Source organism: Glandiceps talaboti, chromosome 4 (assembly GCF_964340395.1).
Source record: "Glandiceps talaboti chromosome 4, keGlaTala1.1, whole genome shotgun sequence".
Classification (NCBI taxonomy): Eukaryota; Metazoa; Hemichordata; class Enteropneusta; family Spengelidae; genus Glandiceps; species Glandiceps talaboti.
The window spans coordinates 11596896-11617232 of NC_135552.1; the positions used below are offsets into that span (position 1 = coordinate 11596896).

Here is a 20337-nt window from a genome sequence, read left to right on the forward strand (position 1 = left end):
GTAACATGTAGTATTTTGTTAATAAACCATAACATCAGATTTTTGGAGAGACTGACAAATAATGCTTTCTGTGGTATTTATTTCTGTTTTAGGTCTATTAGAACAAACTGTGGCAGATGATATATCTGTGAAGAGTGACCAAACATCACATACCATAATAGAAGTCAAACCTAAAGGAGATGACCACAGTGCAGAGGGACATATGTGTTCCATATGTAACAGTGAAAATGAAAGCACCTCCTCACAGAGTAGTAGCCAACATCCTTGTCCTCCAAAGGAGGCAGAAACATGTCAAGTGCCGCACTTAGGATCGTTGTACGATAGTTCCACTTCAGGATATACCAGTGATAACATTTCAAAACATTTTAGACAACAAAGGGGTGCTGCAAGCTCCAGGTCAAAATCTTTACCAAGACCACCTGTCAGTGAGATCATTCGAGACGAACCACTGGACTCTTCTAGTTCTTCCAATTTACCAAAACATTCGGAAAGTTTCCCAACATTGAATGCTCTGTTTTCGTCACACGAAAATCTGTATGAATCCACGTCAGAGGACGATAAACGCAAACAAAGACAACAGAGACCAAAGACTTCCAAAGAACCAGAGGGAAGAAGAAAATTGCGGAAAACTAAAACTCGTGGAAAAGGTAAAGGAAAGAGGAAGATGTCAGATGATGATGATTATACTTTTCATGATAATTGTCGAAGTGGTTCAGACTCAGACTCTGAAATCCGTACAATACACATGTATCCATACGGTACTGCTAAGGACTGCTGGTGAGGGGACAAATAGTGCTGAAGAGAAGAGAAGGAAATATGTCATATTTATCAGTATTAACAGTGTTTAATGTGCACTGTGTGAACAATACTTTAATTTGCAATGACTGAACAGGTTAGAGGAAATATCCAGCCAGACTTATTTCTGCCTTTAGTACACTTGTATTGATTACTGCTATCAATTTAAAGGAAAAGTCCAGTCAGACTTATTTCTGTCTTTAGTACACTTGTATTGATTACTGCTATCAATTTAAAGGAAAAGTCCAGTCAGACTTATTTCTGTCTTTAGTACACTTGTATTGATTACTGCTATCAATTTAAAGGAAAAGTCCAGTCAGACTTATTTCTGTCTTTAGTACACTTGTATTGATTACTGCTATCAATTTAAAGGAAAAGTCCAGTCAGACTTATTTCTGTCTTTAGTACACTTGTATTGATTACTGCTATCAACTTAACATCTTAAAGAAAATGACATTTATGGAAGTATAGAAGATTGCCCCATGATCGTGTAGTAAACATTTTTACATGACGAGTTGATTGTTTGGGAGATTTACATGCTGAAGTTTAAAATCACTCTCCAAACATTATTGTATTTACCAGATAATATTTAAAAAAAAAAGAGACTGGCTTTAATATTATATTGATATGTCCACTGTCCACTGTCCACTCTCACATTGTGTGCTAGGAGTTATTTATTCTTCCTTCACACAATGTGATGTATTTCAATAAGGGGGATATCACTCGTTATTTATTTGCAATATTGTTCTTAGAATTTCATCACCTCAGGACCATTTATATTAGCTTTAAAAAACAGTATTGTGTTGGATATCCTTTCAAAATTATAATCAAAATTATTATCAGCGTCCATTTTGAACACTGTTTAATTTGTACAAAATTTTTTTTTTGTATTACTTGTGTATCGGAAGAAAACTTCCAGCATAGACCCTAGTGGCTGCTTGACATTCAGAGTCTTCCGTTTAGGTCAAAGGTCAAGGGTCATATTGAACTGGATATCTCTGAAAAAATCATTTTTGTAATTTGGAGAAAAATGATGTTGAAATTAATCAATGGTAATTTTTGTGTGTGAAATTGTCGAAGAAAGGCAAGTAAATCTACGGTTTAATAAATCCACATGTAGAGTACAGCTTGGTGTAGTATATTGCCAGACAGTGAACATAATATGAAAAAAATATATACAAATATATTTTGATATTATGAAATGACAATGCGATGGATTTCAAAGTATAGCAAATTAGGTGATCAATTATGAAGATAACATTTGATAATAAGAGTATATAATCAAAGATATGGTAAATTTGAACTGTTGGTTTTTTGTAACGTCCTATTTTGGTACGATATGGAGTTAGATTTCAAAGAACTGATTGGTCTGGATAGCTATGAAATGTACATGTATTATAAATTCCAATTATAAATTAGTGCCACAAAACAAGCATAAAAATGAGAAGGGGGTTGAATATGAACAGTCGCAGGGCAAAGTGCTACATCTTGCACCTCACCACAAAAGGATAAGTGATATATCTAGGATTTGGAAAAAAAGAAAGATGAAGTGCTACATCTAGCACTTTGCCACAGTAAATGACAAAATACTTGATAGTCCATAAATACTGAAGTGCCTTCAACAGCCAGTCATACATTGATGTAGTGTTTTATATGTTATTTCATGTACACGACATGCTCCACAGTAGTGAAGTAGTGCTACACACACACACACGCACGCACGCACGCACGCACGCACACGCACACATGCACACACACACACACACACACACACACACACACACACACACACACACACACACACACACACATACATGTATGTGTATATACTAAATCTAGTACTTTGCCATAAACAATGAAGTGCTAATCTCACACTTTTCCCCACAACTGTTTGTTTTTCGACCCCCTCCCACCTTTGTTACCTGGGAAAAATCTTAGAAAATGAACACTTGTACAGTATGTATCACAAATGTAAGCATATGTCTTGTTGTTCAGCCCTATTAGATTTGTTAGCTTATAGTGTGGCATAAATCTATGTATCGTACAGACTCAAAGTGCAGCTGGTTATGAAACTTCATATCACCTTACTCCATGACATTACTTTTCAGATCTCATATCAAATCAGATTTGAAAATCCACTCTCTGTATTGTCAAAAAACATCACACTTCACTGAGTCATAAATGTAGGTCAGTTTATGTGTGAAACTATGTTCAGATGCAATTGATTTTATAGTTCAGTATGAAGAATACAGTGACCTATCTTTCCCCATGGTATGGCAACCTAATTTTTATACGTAGATTCAAGAATTCTTCTTCTTTTCGACTCAATTTCTATTCTTTGAAATTGTCTTTTGGAGCACAAGGTATATTTTTGTAGACAAAGTCGACGTGACACATACAAGGTAACTGTCTTGCTTTAAAGTTTATATATAATTTTAGTTGTAATGTTAGACTGTACTGGAATGCCAGTTAATTCCAATCAAGATGTGATGTTTTAGTAACTGGACAGAAACACGTGGTGTTACATTTTGAGATGTGTACAGAGTTAGTTTGAATCGCCAGGCAGCTTCTTATGGCAGGGTAGTCTTTTCAAACATGGTGTCTTTTAAAAATGGGATTTTTTATGAGTACAAATAGTGAATCACATACAGGGTTCATTTTTACACGTATTTCAAATGTTAACAGATAACCTCGAGAAATAAATCATGTCAAAACTCTGAAAAGCTTGGAAGATCAGGACTCCATTCCACTATTAAACCACTGATTTGGGTATTATAAGACTCTACATGCAAAATGAATGTTTGAAATTAGTTGAAAATCATCATGAAATATGACAGTGATGTCCTTAGTTTTGACACAGACAAACTTGTCTGTGGTTTTGACAAGCTAAGATTGCCACAAACTAAGACAGACAAATAGACTATTATTGTGAATCACCCTGTAATAAAGATAGTGTGAAAATTGTACATTGGAAGTCTACACAAGCGAAACATTGTATGTGTCTTTCTATACACTGAACCATTCTACACTGTGTGAGTGTATTAACTCATGTCCATTGAAAGATCAATGTCAATATCTCACATATTATAGTTTTAGTGTGTCACTGTCTTATCTTGTCAAAAATGATCTCGCCAGAATAATATTACTCTGGTAATAGAGTCTTCGATTTACTGAAGGTAGACACATACTAAAAGTATTGTCGCAATATGTTAAAACAGCAGTGATAAGCTATTGATATTCTCAGTAGGGAGGCATCCCAAACTTTTTAATGACTAGAGTTCCATAAACTTGCAGTGTACGGTTGTAGTACTTCCAATGTTTACAATATCTTGATCACAGGGTGAATTAGAATTGCACAACAAAGGAACCGCCATCACCCACTTGTGTAATCTACCACATTGAAGAAGGATATATTTAGTTTGTGTCTATCTTAGTAAACCGAAGGCTTGATTACCGGAGTTGTAATATAGATAGTTACACCTGGAATACGTGTATAATGAAAACTTCTAGACTGTATATGGTGTTCTTCTTGACACCATGCTTCGATCCAGACATAAAAGCCTGCCTACAAGTGCATTCCAGATAACCATATATAGCATGTGATGCAGTCAGTGCAGTAGCTTCAATATTCAATAAATGAGACAGTTTTAATGTCTTACTTTCTTTTGATGTGTTTTTCATATATTGTACATATGTATTTATTACAGAAAAATGTTTTATTTTTACATCACAACTTATAACTGTTGTAGGCTTTAGGTATTTTATTTTTGTGTAAAGTATTTTTTTGTTTCCCTTACAATGTATTCGTCCAAGTGTTGTTATTAAAAATACAACTGTATGTGTCTGTTGTGTACAGACTAAAAATGGTAGCTTTTTATCCCGATTCTGGGATTTTACACTTTATACATCGAAACACTGTAAGTTTTATATACTTTTATGAATAAAGTTATTATATAAATGAAGTAAGGATTGTCAAAGTGTTTGAATCTACTTATGGGACAGTGTCTATGTTGTCCTGCTGGGGAACCAGTATTGTCAAATCTGTGTTGTTGTCTCTCTTAAGTTTTTACATAAAGTTATACTATTATAGTTGCATTAATGTTTGAAATTGTTGAACTGAAATATTTTCTTTGTACATTTGTAGTTTTGATTCGCTTTGTACTTCGTGGACAATTGCAGAAAAAATGGAAAGTAATTGTGTATGCTATGAGATCAGTATCCAAGACCACATTTCAGTCCTCATTCATAGTTTATCATATGGTACTTCTTTCAAGAAACGACTACATGCTAGTAAGGCACACAAAAAATAATTGTGTGTTTCTGATAACAAGGCCTCAGAAAATAGGGTAGATAGGTTGGGATTTTATTTTATCTTAGCTTTTTAATTGTTTTTATTTTTTGAAAAATATTGCTTCGACCCAAAAAAAAAAAAAAAATGTCATTTAGAATACCCCTTCTGTGATAGTTTGATGAAATATGTACAGACATCACTGGGGAAAGAAAACGGACATGTTATGTATGAAGATCAAGAAGACAGAATTTTTTATCTTTTTGATTTGGATATGATCACATCATATAAGTGCAGCACACACTACTACAATTGTATGATCACATTATATCGGTGCAGCACATACTACTACAGTTGTATGATCACATCAGTGCAGCACTTACTACTACAGTTGTATGATCACATCACATCAGTGCAGCACACACTACTACAGTTGTATGATCACATCACATCAGTGCAGCACATACTACTACAGTTGTATGATCACGTCAGTGCAGCACTTACTACTACAGTTGTATGATCACATATCAGTGCAGCACACACTACTACAGTTGTATGATCACATCACATCAGTGCAGCACACAGTACAGTTGTATGATCACATCAGTGCAGCACACACTACTACAGTTGTATGATCACATATCAGTGCAGTACATACATGCACTACTACAGTTGTATGATCACATCACATCAGTGCAGCACACACTACTACAGTTGTATGATCACATACCAGTCAGAATGTCAAATGGAATGCTATAGAATACACAAACCAGTCAATATTTATATTCTTGTTGATAACATTAACTTTTATTGAATAGAACTCACAGGTATCTCACCTCTATAAGTTAAATCATCAAATTACATTTTATACACCAACTCACCCTCCATACTTTCTCCTTTTCAGTAAGCCAAGAATAATCATGAAATCAAATAAGCTGAATATTATCATCTTCAAAAAACTTGTACATTTCTGACTGAGACACTGGAAATATTTAATAGGCAACTGTTTAAATGTTTACAAAATAAGAGAATATCATTTTTATACAAACTGTGCAGGATCAAAATTTCACTAACACTGTTAGGAGTGGACAGCTATTAAAAGTGCAAGTTTTGATGCATTTACACACAGCATATCGCATAGACTGTAAAAATAGTCCTTGGGTATTATTGTGCATGGTTCTGCTCACCAAGACGAGGTAAGCACAACATGTGCAGCACTGCCACGACAATAAAAATAAATCATTCATGTACAAACTACACTGAATATTTCTTTAGATATAAATTATGAAGGCAAAACTGAAGTCAATATTCAAAATATAATATTTCAAACATATAAAGTAAAATGTACCCTTATAAATTGTGTGTGTGTGACTGTGTGTGTGTGTTTGTGTGTGTGACTGTGTGAGTGTGTGACTGTGTGAGTGTGACTGTGTGACTGTGTGTGACTGTGACTGTGTTTGTGTGTCTGTGTGTGTGTGTGTGTGTATTACTCAAATGCAATGTTGTACACATTGGGTACCTGGTGCACATGTGAAAACTTACTGCCGCAGCACATACAAGCAAAGTGAACTACAGGCAATGCTTACTACATGTGCAAAGCTAGCCTGAAAGAGCAAGGGCCAAGGCGTTTCTTCCGCTTGTGGAGTAGTGACTGGTTACATATACGGACCAACGGCTGGACCTTTCAGACTAGTGCAAAGCAAGTTTTATGTATTTGAACAGAAACTATGGCAGTTATTTTGGGGGTTGGTTTGTCGCAACAACTGGTGTCTGCATATTTTGCAGTTCTTGAAACTGACATTATGTTTATAATTTATTCATGAGCTATGCTTGGTATCACTATTTATTCTCCAATATTTGTCTTCATTCAACTGGAAAATACTTAGTCTGTAAGGTACGCCAGGACGGGGCACCCTGACACATCGGCCAACCCGTGTGAGAGGAGGCTGGTGAGGGCGAAACATCACGACGTATCTTACAGTCTAGAAAATACTGTGATGTAAGCCTGGGTTTTATCACTACTACATTACTCATATTTTCCTCTGTTGAAAAAAAGAAAAATACTGGAGAATAATACATAAATTTACTTTGTTGGTGTACGCATCAACAAAAAGATTCCACACGTGCTTCAGCCAACCAGTATGCAATCTCTGGTAAAATTCTTGTCAACAGACAGAATTGCATCAAAAAAAGACTAAACATGTAGAAAATATTGAAATCAGAAGTTATACAAACAAGGCAGTGACTGTTGTTTCCCTGATAGTGGCAAAATATTGCTAAAAAATAATACAATACAAAATATCACAATTCCAATTATAAAGTTTCATAAGTCTTAAATATATTCATGGGACATACAATTAATTTCTTTTTTAATGATATGATTGATGTATAGTGCCATCTAGATTAAAACTGTCCCTGCTGTGATAATAACATCTATAAATTATCCATTATATTTATATATATCACTACAGTATCAAAACTACTGTATCAAATTCACTACGGCTCCTCTGGGTGCATCTCAGACGGTGCATAAAAGGGGCCTGTGATTTTATAAAGATGACATGCACAGTTCAAGTAACTGAGTACATAATCCATGGCCAAACATCAAACAGTTGGTATGATTTTATGCTAGCATCATCTGGTTATTGGCAAACTACATATTATCACATATGTGCCAGAGATTACTTGCACTTGTGTGCTAATGAATACTACTGGTATTTTCACTGCAGTGCAATACTGAAAACATTATTGCATACCTGCATGCAAATGAGGTTGCAACTGTTCGCTACACACAAAATTGTGCTGTACGATTTTTATGGAAATTTACTGTTTCAGATAAACATGTCTGTGTAATAATAACAGAACCCTTGTGCTTGCAGTGTTTTCTGCTGCACTTTCACGAGGTATGCTCATGAAAGTACGGGCACAGAGAACACTGCAAGTACTTATGCAAATACCCCGAGTACACCACACTAGCACTCACGTGTCATGGGGTTCTGTTGTATTCTTACTTTTTTCAATAAGCAACATATCAAAATGAAATTTCAATTTTTGAATATAATTTTTTTTTCTTTTATTCGGTCCCTTTCCCTATTTGAATGTACTCTACATGGTAGTGTTTTTGTTCAGGGTGGTATTAAAGTAGGTCAACTTAACCTGAGTTTCCAAGTCCCTCCTTCTGTTATCGGGGTTACCAAACCCTTACCAAAAACACTGCAGCCTAATTTTTTCTACTAAGCATATATCCTAAAACAGACTTCTGAAATATTGTAGACATTGATGTCCCAAAACTTTTACAGAGTCAACAGACAACATATTGGTCTGCTATCATGTGAATGGATACAGTTCATATCAATTGGCAGGCTTCACCACTTTCCTCTCTTTGACCAATCTTTAGGCTGCCAATGGAGGCATTTGGGATCAATTCTTATTTTCCTCTTCGTCATTGCCGATTGGTGAGATTCAATAGCATCGTGACACAAGGTGACAATGTACTGTCCCTTGTAGTAATTGATGAGGTTGAGGTGTTGCAGAGTGGATATCACATCTTCCTTACGAATACTCGTCATTTCACTAATCTCATTGATGGTGATCTGTGGCCTTTCGCCGTTCTCCTCCTTGAGGTCCATCAGTATTTCACAGATAGCTTGCGACCAGTAGCTTCTATAGGACAGAAGACCAAGATCAGACAGAGGCTTCTCAGGAGAACCTGTTTTGCCTTCAAACTTTGACAGCATGTAGCTGAATTCAATTAGCAGCTTGCCATAGCCTTTTCTTTGATATGGTGGCAAGGTGAGAATACAGGCTACGTTGTAATCTTCTGTAGACTCTTTTTCTTTGGAGAAGTACCCTACAATGTGATACCCTCTGGAATCGAACTCTGTCATCACATAAAACAGGAAAGGGTCCGTGTCATAGTATAGTGTTTTGTGGTCAAGAAACAACTTGGCAAGCAAGCATAAGTTTTGTGAATACAACTTGTGTTTTCTGCCATCAATTTCAAAGAAAGAGATAGTTTGTTTCCGATAAATTTCGTTTCCAGGTGGATGATGCAGATTACATTTAGCTCTGTGTCTCTGTAAACATTTCACACTTTTCATGTACTTCAGACAGAACTCACACAGAAATATGGTGGGACAATTGGTCAGTTCAATGGGATATGGTGAGAAATACCATGGTCTGATACGATGCCGTCCTAATTCTACCAAATCCACATTTTTCATTCTTGTGACAACATCATCATGTGTTCTGTCGACAAGACTGCCAGTTTGGCGAGGACCTTTAGGCATTGTCATCGGCTTACAAGGTAGACTGTCCTGAGAATCTTCACTATCTAGCTGTAGTTTTCTTTTCCTTCCTACCACAGATTTGGTCCTCACAACGTTTCCATTGGGAATCTCTTTCTCTGGGGTTGATGCCCTGGAACTGGGAGCTTTGCCTTCTTTGACAGGGGTCTGTTTATCTTTTTTCGGGAACTGTAGTTTTTCAACGTTAATCCGATCGGCAGTCACCCACTCATCAAGGCGTTTGTTGAAATCCATGTAATGAACATAAAACTGTGGTCTACCATCTTTGCCGTCCCGTTTACTCAGTACTTCTGCATATGGCCATTCATCAGCACCCGCCATTCGTACTGGAAGGCGACACCCCTCAACCACCATGTCAAGTGCATGTAAGCCGTTTTCAGCCATCTTAAATACCTAAAATATTCTACAAATGTAAGACAAGAAAAGAAAGAATCAACCCTTTGTATCTAACTTGTAGTGTTTATTTGGGTAGATGTCAATATTGGTACAAAAATATACACAAACTAATACTTCATCATTGTTACTAAAACTTGTAGAAGTTACCATCTGTCTGAAAAATAAATTATTTGATAAAAAAAAAGTAAATTAAAAAATCACAAAATTTAAAAAAAAAAAAAAACCATATTATTAATTCCTCAACATTAATTAATTTTAATCTTAAACAAGCGACCTATCGGTCAGAATAGCTCCGCTGTTTTTTTTTTTAATTTAATTTTTTATTTTGGTGACATGTAGAAGTGGTTCAGGTCTTCACTATGCAGTTTTGTTTTAGTGATGCAATAAAGTGGTTAGTGGTTTCATATGATGTCTCACTATAAAACACATTTTACACAGAAGTTGGTAATGTATTGTACTTTTATACCATAGTCACCATTTTATAACAAAAATCTACTGTTATGAAAAATTGCACAAAATCTCAGAAAAAAATGACTGGGAAATGCACACAAGAAAAAGAAAAAAAGAGGATTTTGAGGTTGGCTATAAATAATTCCAGTGTCTTACAGCTGTAACCCTGGAAAATTTTAATGATGAATGAAATAAACTAGGGATCTAAAATAATTTTGAGGCAATTTGAATTTCAATTTTCTAACAAATTTACAAAGTCAACAACATTCAACTTGTACTAGTTGTGGTAGATATATATAGGGAAGAAATGTATTAATCGCCATCTTAGTTTCCGTACGGCGACAATCTCAAGTTAAGTACCCGGAAGAGAGTCATTCTCAGCCATACGTTACAGTGGTAACACTCGTTCATGTTCGGTTACCTTTCACAAAGAAAACACAACGAAATGCTTGAAATGATCTTTTTTTTTATTTCTTTTCATCACAACAACAAAATCTGCGTGATTGATCAAAAGTGTTGTAAACTAAACCAGAAAGAATTATCGGACTGGCTAAACTTCCCGATGAACTGGAGTAAGGTCCTACTACTTCCAAGTAAGCCTCGATAGTACTATAGTACGTGAGAAAATCGTCTCAAACTAGCGATACAACTTTCAAAATATAACTTGACATGTCTTCATTTGTTAGAGTTATACAATTCAAGACGGGTTTTCACTCGAAAACAACAATTCTGTGAATAATGACACTCTGAACGCAGCGATTTCTCGGACGATGTTACCACTGTAACGTATGGCTGACAACGACTTGCTTCCGGGTTAGTCCCTCGTGCATACGGGTGGATTGTCGGCGATTAACACATACATCGTCTGATATTTTAATTCACAGTGTTTCTTGTGACCGGCGCCTGTCAGCAGACTCTGCCATTTTTTTCATCATTCCATTGTATTTAAACCTTGTACTTGACATTTCGCAATATTTATAATTCTCAACAAAATACCTCAACATGCCTCACTTCGCTCGTACTCAAAGCAGCCCCTGCGCGGTATGATCACTGACACTGATGACATGATGAGAGAGAACCTTTTCGGATTTACATGTAAAACGGGGAAAGATACGCAAAACATAATGCAAAGTCTAAAGCCAAATTAAAGTTGTAATTATTTTAATTATTTTTACTTGCCAAATATTTGCATTTTGGAAAGGCAAGACACGTTCATGTCGTTTAACTTTACATGTGAACTGTCGGCCATAACTTCAACCGCATGTCTGGCATGCCCTTCCTTACGCAAGTTGTCTGAATTCTGGTTCACTGTCATTCCAAATTGCACGACAATATAGAATTAACCACAAGTTACATGTTATCTGAAAACATCACACTTTTATAGTGGGTCTGAAGTGTGATTTTAGTGAGTACCAAGAACGTCCTGTGTTGATACTCAAGATGCTTGCTGTGGAAAATCGCTCGGTCAAATGAGGTCACCTTCAGCTTCTGGTCGAATCAGGATAGAGTATGCAAATGAGGATGTTGCGGACTGATTTGAAGTTTACAACCCTGTTTCGAACAAACGCTTGTCATTTGGGCGCCCAATGCGTAGAATTATGACTATAGCACATATTACATCGTTTGTTTGACGTCAATAGTGTCTTTTGAAAAGTGGCAGTTTACTTAAAGTCTCGTCGACTGATTTCCAATATGGCGTCGGTCATTATGCTCATTAACATATTCATTTTTTTTTCAAATTACAAAAAAAAAATCATAAAAAATAAAAATGAGGATGTGCTGACTTGAAATTAACAAATCTGAGTAAGCTACCCCCTGCGCATCAACACGCCAGATATCAAAGCAATCTAATAAGAGGTTTTCAAGGAGTTGATGAAAATGACATTTTATGAAAAAAAATCATAAAAAATTGAAAATGGCACAGATCAACTTGGCATGAACAAATCTGAATAGCCTCCCCCCAGGGAACATGCACACCAAATATCGAAGAATTCCGACTGTCACTTCCGGAGTAGATAGTAAAAATATAAAAGTTTGACGGACACCTATGATTCACTCTACTCTCTATACCTCAATACCCACCTATACCTAAAGCTACGCTTTCAGCTTTCGCTGACAGCGGAGCTAAAAATACATAAAACATCACAAATATACTCCTATAATTGTTAAAACTCTTTTTCTATGCTATTCCTGGTTATTCTTATAAAAGTCACCGGTTAAAAAGTTGACAAAAGTGCGTGCCCTCAATCAGTCAACTTTTCACCCCTCAAAATAAATGGTCTGTGCCAACGTAACACAGTTAGGGTTAGGGCTTTCAATGCATCAAAACTTTGGTATTTGAGATTTCACCATTGAGAATGGCCCTTTTCTAACAACCATACATTAGATTGTTAATAACTGCTACTGAAATAAGCTAAGGTTATTCGCTGCACACTTTCTAGTTATTAAAATACAAATAAAACGTCCAAGTGCCTAACTGTTTCCTCAGTGATCATCCGCCATTTTGAATTTCTTGCGTTACTATGTAATCATTATTGTGGCGTCGTTTCCTCTTTTGTGGGCGTTCATGACATCGTGGTAGTAAACCTTACCTTTTCACATACTCTGAAAAGTGTTTCGTGGTCTTTCTATACACAAGACTGGCGAAAGAACGGGATTTATAGTGTGTCCTATATACAGTTACTCCTTGCCGATCTCGAACTTTCGAGCGACATGATCTAGCCAGAGAGGGCGCTAGTTAACAACCAAAATAACGCCCTCTTGCCGTCATAATTCACCATGACCTTGGGAGCGAGCGATCCTTGGAGCACTGTAAATTTTTCTTCGACATTGACAACTCACACCATGTAGGACATTTCAACTCACCATTGAATTGAGTTTTGCAAAGGGCAATTGGAAGAAAATAAATAACTTTTAGGGCGAACTGCAACATGCGATTACATATTTGTAAAAAAAATAAGCTTATGTTATAAAAGGCCAGGGTTTCAATGCCAGGCTATTATCTTATCAGTGGAGCCGTGAGGATTACACAGGATTATTTTTTTTGTTATGGGTCAATTTTTCTATAGCTTTGTAAGACAACTGTTTCTCACACCTACTGTTCAATCCTTTTTCAAATTGGACCTTTCAGCTTTATGTATTTTGAGGTCTGCACCCGGGCCGGGTCTGCACATATATCCGATTCGGTGTTTCAGTATTTATCATCTGATAAACAAAGTCAAAGTGAAAGATTGTTATTGAGTGATGTGGGCATAGAGCTTGTGATGATGCTATTTTTTCTTTCTGGTCAAAATTTTTTCATCAACACGTTTTACCTGTAGGGATCAACATGCTGACTTATTTACTAGTTTTATCCATTCGAATTTATAAAGATGAAACAGTGTCCGCTTTTTTATGAAACATATTTAAGTAAGGCTGACGTTATGTCTGTCATCGACGTTTGAACTTCTCAATATTTCTTTAGTGTGAGACCTCGGATATAGCGGAACTTCTCTGTAAAGCTTGACATAAAACCCTTCATTTACGTAGCATATGCACCGTATCCCGGGATTCCGGATTCAGCCTCAGGGGTTTCCATGCTACCCTTCATTTGGGCAACTGTTTGTCATGAAATTTCTCTGATTAAAGTCACGCCATTCTCTGACTACTCATTCTCATCAACAGATATCAAATATCAGGATAGAAATAAGTTTAAAGTTAAAAGTTTAAATTTAGAATAGTTCGGAATAATTTTGAATATAATTAACACTTTATTTTGGTGACGGACCCACTTGGTATAACCGTTTATGTATTAGTTTCACTATTAAACACATCCATGGTATAACCCATAACTTCCATTAACGTAGGTGTGGAAATATGCGCTCCAAGAACTTCGACCCGACTTCGGACCCCCCCCCCCCCCGTGCTGGCTGTGTGTCGGGGCTCTCGCCCGGGAAGGGGCCGGGGGGAGGGGACAAGTCCACGGAAGTGCAAATTTCCACGACTACCAATGCTGATATAATAGCTAGTTCTGGATATAGTCTTTGTGTACGTAGGTTGTGATGACTGGGGATGAGGTGGGAGTTGTGACAGGTATGTGCATTGCAGTTATAGGTATGCCCTCCCCCCTCTCCCGTGGATCAGCCCAAGTAAATTACGTAATGTTGAAGGTAGTGAAAAGTCACCTGATTGATTAGGTCACATGATCCAGGAAGTTCGGGCAGCAGACGAGCACTTCTTGGAGTGACGCCTCGTTGCGCTCTCGATAGTGGCATAAGGCAAAACAATACACGTTTGTAGCTTTATAATTGTATGCTTGTGGATGTAGTGTACTGATACGACCTAGATCTGTATCCGTTAGCGAGTTGATTACGGCGGTGCAAACATGGCAGCAAGTACTTGGACTTTTGTTTTCACTGTGGTTGTTGTTCTATTGTCGTGTGTTCATGTGACCAGCAGTAAACCCAACGTTGTTATACTCTTTGCTGATGATGTGGGGTATGGCGATTTAGGGTGTTACGGACACCCGACATCATATACACCAAACTTAGACAGAATGGCCGATGAAGGACTTCTTTTGACTTCCTTCTACAGTGCTGCAAACTTATGTAGTCCGTCAAGGTAAATGGTTGATGATAATATTTTTGATCAAACAGCTGTGCGGTGGCCCATAATCCATATATATATATATATTTATGAAATTGTCAAATTTTAATAGTGAAGTCAGTAGAAACATGAGAAACGCATTAGTAACTTCGCTGTATTATTTAATATTGCTCATTGTTTTACAGTGGAAGTTAATGAAACAAAAGTGATATGTTTGTCAGTGTGCTCTGTCAGTGCAGTGTGTGTGTGACCTTTGTTTTAAAGTTAAGGTTTTGGAACCCAGTGACATATCTAAGGGTTTTCCAAACCTTAGCAAAAACATGAAAACACTGTCAGTCATTTCATGCAACTATTAAATTTATAAAGTGAAGATCTTGTAAAAAAAAGAGAAGATCTTAATGTGTAGTGTGTGTGTGTGTGTGTGTGTGTGTGAGTGTGCATGCATGCATGCATGTGCATATGCAAGTGTGTGTATTGTGTCTGTCTGTGTCTGTGTCTGTGTATTGTGTCTGTGTCTGTGTCTGTGTCTGTGTCTTTAAATATACTTCCTGTTCATTGGTAATAATCAATATACGATATTATACATGTAAATTGTATATGTGTGATTTTCTTCAGAGCTGCCTTGTTGACTGGTCGGTATCACATTCGTTCTGGTATCTATCCATTTGTGTTAAGTCCAGATTCCACAGGTGGTCTCCCACGAAATGAGACAACGATTGCTAAGATATTGAAGCAGCAAGGTTATAAGACGGCTATGATTGGTAAATGGGATCTTGGCATCGGTAAAGACTTGGTACACTTCCCAACACATTACGGATTTGACAAATATTACGGCATTCCATATGTTCATGGTGCGTGCCCATGTGAGAAATGCTTCTATCCAGATCTTGGCTGCCAGTGGAGTGTAATGGGTGGGGATAAATGTGGATACAGTAACACATACTGTCCTCTGTATCAGAACACCAAACTCATCGAACAGCCTGCTGACCTTTTAACCCTCATGGAGAAATATGCTGACTTTGCAAAACAAGTAATTTCAGAGAGTGCCAGTAGTGGCAATCCCTTTTTTCTTTACTATGCATATAATCACTGTCATTTCCCACAGTTTGCTGGGAAACGATTCCGGAATTTTACCCAGAGAGGGATATATGGCGATTCCCTTGCTGAAATAGACTGGAGTGTTGGCCAGGTTATTGAACAACTTAGAGCGAGTGGGGTAGAAAATAATACTCTGGTCTTCTTCACTTCAGACAATGGGTAAGTAGGAATAATTAGGTATATTAACTATATATTCATGTGTTCACCCTCAGGAGAGGGGAGGGTAGGGGAAAGAGAAGGGGTACTACAATAGGAGGAGAATGGAGATGTGCCACACAGATGGGTCACTCTTTTCACAAAATCCCTAAGCATGGGTCCACGTTTCAGTCTAAAAATTCAATAATAATGAATATATTTGTTGTTTATTTTATGGTCCATTTATTGTACAATATGTCATGACATGTGTACAGGTGGATGTGACTTGTATATTTTGTATTTTGCATAACTGAATATTTGTATATATATAACTTGCATAACTTATATATATGTATATTGTTATTGTGGGTATTTTTAGACAAAATGATTCAAGTTGAAAGATATTATTCCCCCCAATATTTTTCCTCGTTCAGCCAAGGAAAACATGAGTACCTGACCTATTAGGGTAGCTAGACTCGTAGTGACAACCCTTAGGTCACAAGTATTTTCCAGCTGATTGAAGAAAAATGTTGGCAAATAACATTATTATATCAGTGCCAGTAATATCAAAGAAGTATCAGAATGGTTATTTTGAACAGTTTGACTCATATTTTGAACACAGCTGAACCAGTGATGTAGACACACGTTGTCATGACATAGATGCGTGTTGTCGTGACATAGAATGACCAGTGTATATATATTCCATATTTTTTGTTCTAAATGGCTTGTGCATGGTATAATAAAGGTTAAATAAACAATGTCAATCTTAGACGGATATATTTGTCGTTATTGAAGACATTGTCCACCTATCACCATAAGTTATGTATTACACACTGTGACAGACTAATTGCGTGTCTAGTCTTTGGAATAAAATCATGTCATTTGTAATCCTAACCATCTCTGTGATCTGTTACAGTGCTGCTTTGAGAGACATGTATTATGGGGGAAGTTCAGGAATGTTAAAATGTGGTAAAGCTACAACATATGAAGGAGGACATCGAGTTCCTGCCATTGCATACTGGCCAGGTAAATCATCATCATACTTTATGTTGGTCTGAGCCTATAGGTAGTACTGTACTTCCTATACCATTATTGTTGCAATGAACACATCATAGGAATATAGTTTCAGGTGTTTGCAGAATCTCGGGAAACAAAGATAAATTGAAGCCAAAAGAGGAAGAGGAGGAGGTTGATTGTTGAAAGAGTAAATTGAAAGCTGTATATGAGTAATCAAACATACTTATTTGGAACATTGTAATATACGATTATGCAACAGAAGTTTAATACAGAACTTCATGATACGTGAGTACCAGTGTGGTGTACTCTGGGTATTTGCACAACTACTTACAGCATTCTCTGAATGAGTGAAAGTGCAGCAGAAAATAATTAGTTTCGTATGGTTTTCACATTTGTCCTTTTTACCAGGTCAAATCACACCAGGTCAAAGGTCGACAGAGTTCTCTACAACTTTAGATCTGCTACCAACTATCACTAAACTAAGTGGTGGTACTCTTCCCACAGCTACAATTGATGGTTTAGATATATCATCGGTTCTATTCCAGCAGGGAAAGGTACGAATAACAATGAACTTATATATAGTTATTTCTGTGTGGATGTATACATTCTCAATTCAATACTATGTGATACACACTGGAATGTCTTGATTATGTGTAACTGAGAAACATGGATGGTAAGATCAATCAATCAATTTATCAATCAATCAATCAATCAATCAATCAATCAATCAATCAATCAATCAATCAATCAATCAATCAATCAATCAATCAATCAATCAATCAAATTTTTTTACTATAGTGTCATCTCCAGAGCAATGATATGTTCAGTATTGCTGACTGGCAAAAGCACACCATAGGCTTTGGTGAACAAATAGTCGTAGATTTGTTGTGAAACAATCAGACTGGAGGCTTTGTGAATGTCAATTGGCAAAGAGCTATAGTTATGAAATGATATCGTGTGTTGGTTTGCTCTTTCTGCACTCTTTTTATCAGTGCTGACAGAGAGGGCAGTATGATAATATATCATAGTTTACAGACTATAGACATCATTGAACGTAATAGGTATTAACAAGACTTGATCACCCCTGAACACAACAAATTGCCAAGGAGATTTGAAAATCAGTTTGACCATTGAAATACTAATATTTCTGAAATATACTGTTTTAGTCTCTATTTGTTTTTAGAGACTAGATTTTTGTAATTTAAGTTTGTTTATATTTGTTCTTTTTCTCTTAATGTGATTTTAATAATCCACTGGTATACATTACATGTACTAAAATACATACATACATACATACGTACGTACGTACGTACGTACATACATACATACATATATACATACATAAATAAATATGATTCAAGCAAAGTGAATTTTGATAAATTCTGAAAAAAAGTAGACAGAAAGAAATTCCCTTTTTGCCAAATATCAGCTCTTGTCTACATATCTGAATTCTTCGACAATTACATTTCTGTTGTTTTTCTTACGTTTTACAGAGTCCAAGAGATACAATGTATTATTACTCTGCATTCCCAGATCAGAAGATTGGTGCATACGCTGTACGCTACAAAAACTACAAGGCCCATTACTACACTGAAGGTTCACCACAGTCTGGAATGTACAATACAGACTCTGATTGCCATCCTAATAACACTGTCCGTCATGATCCTCCTATCCTGTTTGACCTGGATTCAGATCCAGGAGAATTGTATAATCTGAATACGCAATCACAATATGAACATGTTCTCAAAAATATCAATGATATGAAGGTGAAATTTGAAGCTAAAATGACATGGGGAACAAGTCAAGTTAACAAACCTAAAGACCCTAAACTTGAACCCTGTTGTAAACCAGGCTGTTCACCATTCCCAACATGTTGTAGGTGCGACTAAAAAAAAAAAAAAAAATATTTTGAACTTAACACATAACCAAGGGTTCTAGATATTTATGAGTAACATTCCACTGGCCAGGTCTGCTAGGGGTGTGCGGCCAATGCTGTCAACCATAGACCCATTTTGACCAAAAACCAATACCCCATTTTAGACCAATATACAAATCACTAATATGAAAATGCCAACCAGTGAATTAGCTGGGTGAAATTTCGAGGGAAATTCTGAAGTGGACAAGAATTTATTTTAGACCAAAAAAATAAAAAATTGTGTAAAGTGGACTCATTTTAGACTCCATATCTATAGCAATACAGTACCCATTTTAGATCAAGGGGCGAAAAACCCAACCCTAAAGGCCGGCACATATACGTATACCCAATAAGCGAGAGTATGGATTATGGATTTAAGGATTATGGAGAATAAACTTCCTGATGTCTACCATCATAAGTGGAAAGTACAATATTCTCTGTTGTAATGAAAATAAATTTCTCTGTACAACTCGGAGAGATGTTTGAATTCTATGAGGGAATTTTAATAGTATGTTATCTTGCTGTAAATCAATTTTGAAAACTCTACATTTCCTCAGAAAAACATGGAGATCATAATTTTTTTTTCTGACTGTGTCCTATTCACCTTTTGATTTCTAAATAAAAGGTAGGAAAACCTGTATTCACTTTGGTACCTGACTTTAAGTTGTTATTTCCACCTGTAAATCAGAACACCATACATGACAACATAGAGGGCGCTGTTTACTGTCATGCCGACGTCTTGTCTGCATAGGTGTGATACAAGTATAGTTTTTGTACTGTTTGCACAAATTCTTGATAAAGTATATATTGATAGCGTTTTCTAAAACTACTTTCAGAATAATGAATTAAAGAACGAAAGAAAAACACGGGTCACGGTTGAACGTTGACTGAGCTCTCCCAAAAATTTTGTCATTTTTATGTCAAAGTTGATCAGACTTGTGCACGATACTGATATAGAGGTAATGGGGGTGGGCCTCGAAGTTTGAAAAGGCCAAATTGGCTGTTTTGTTGCTCCACAAAAACTGGAAGAACTGACGTTACTATTCTTAACGTGGACATATGGTAATGAGCTACTGTACAGGCTGGTGGCATGCCTCGTCGTTTGTGGTATCACCGTAGCTGGAGGTAATCTAGTGAGTTTTTTGTGTGTAGACTTTTCCTTCAATTGGTTGGAAACTACGAATAGGATATGTCTAGTACAAGATGTGAATACATGTATCCAGTATTGATTTTTATCAATAGTTTGTGAAAATTCGTTTTTGGCCAAAATTAACTCGGCCTACTCAGCACATGACCAGGTGTTTACATGTTATGGTATGTCAGCAATTGCCGGATCTGAAGATGCTTCATTC

General features: G+C 36.5%; 3 protein-coding genes across 3 annotated transcripts in view; 2 read left to right on the plus strand and 1 right to left on the minus strand.

Annotated features, from left to right (window-relative positions):
• Positions 1-2511, plus strand: part of LOC144434158 (polycystin-1-like protein 1) — a 92252-nt gene extending 89741 nt beyond the window's left edge. Inside the window, exon 61 of the mRNA XM_078122612.1 lies at positions 93-2511. Within this exon, the coding sequence (XP_077978738.1) occupies positions 93-781 (689 nt within the window). The 3' untranslated portion in view covers positions 782-2511. The remainder of the gene's footprint in view (positions 1-92) is intronic.
• Positions 2512-6535: 4024 nt separating this feature from the next.
• Positions 6536-12956, minus strand: LOC144433860 (histone acetyltransferase KAT5-like). The gene is made up of 2 exons (XM_078122247.1): positions 12828-12956; positions 6536-9793 (listed from the first exon to the last, which is right to left on the minus strand). Exon 2 carries the CDS (start codon positions 9772-9774, stop codon positions 8449-8451), a length of 1326 nt encoding a protein of 441 aa, XP_077978373.1. The 5' UTR covers positions 9775-9793; positions 12828-12956; the 3' UTR covers positions 6536-8448.
• A 1483-nt stretch (positions 12957-14439) lies between these two features.
• On the plus strand, positions 14440-19503 carry LOC144434022 (arylsulfatase A-like). Its single transcript, XM_078122463.1, has 5 exons — positions 14440-14835; positions 15436-16077; positions 16970-17079; positions 17479-17624; positions 18564-19503. The coding sequence occupies exons 1-5, from the start codon at positions 14600-14602 to the stop codon at positions 18957-18959; spliced, it is 1530 nt and encodes a 509-aa protein (XP_077978589.1). The 5' UTR covers positions 14440-14599; the 3' UTR covers positions 18960-19503.
• Positions 19504-20337: the final 834 nt, after the last annotated feature.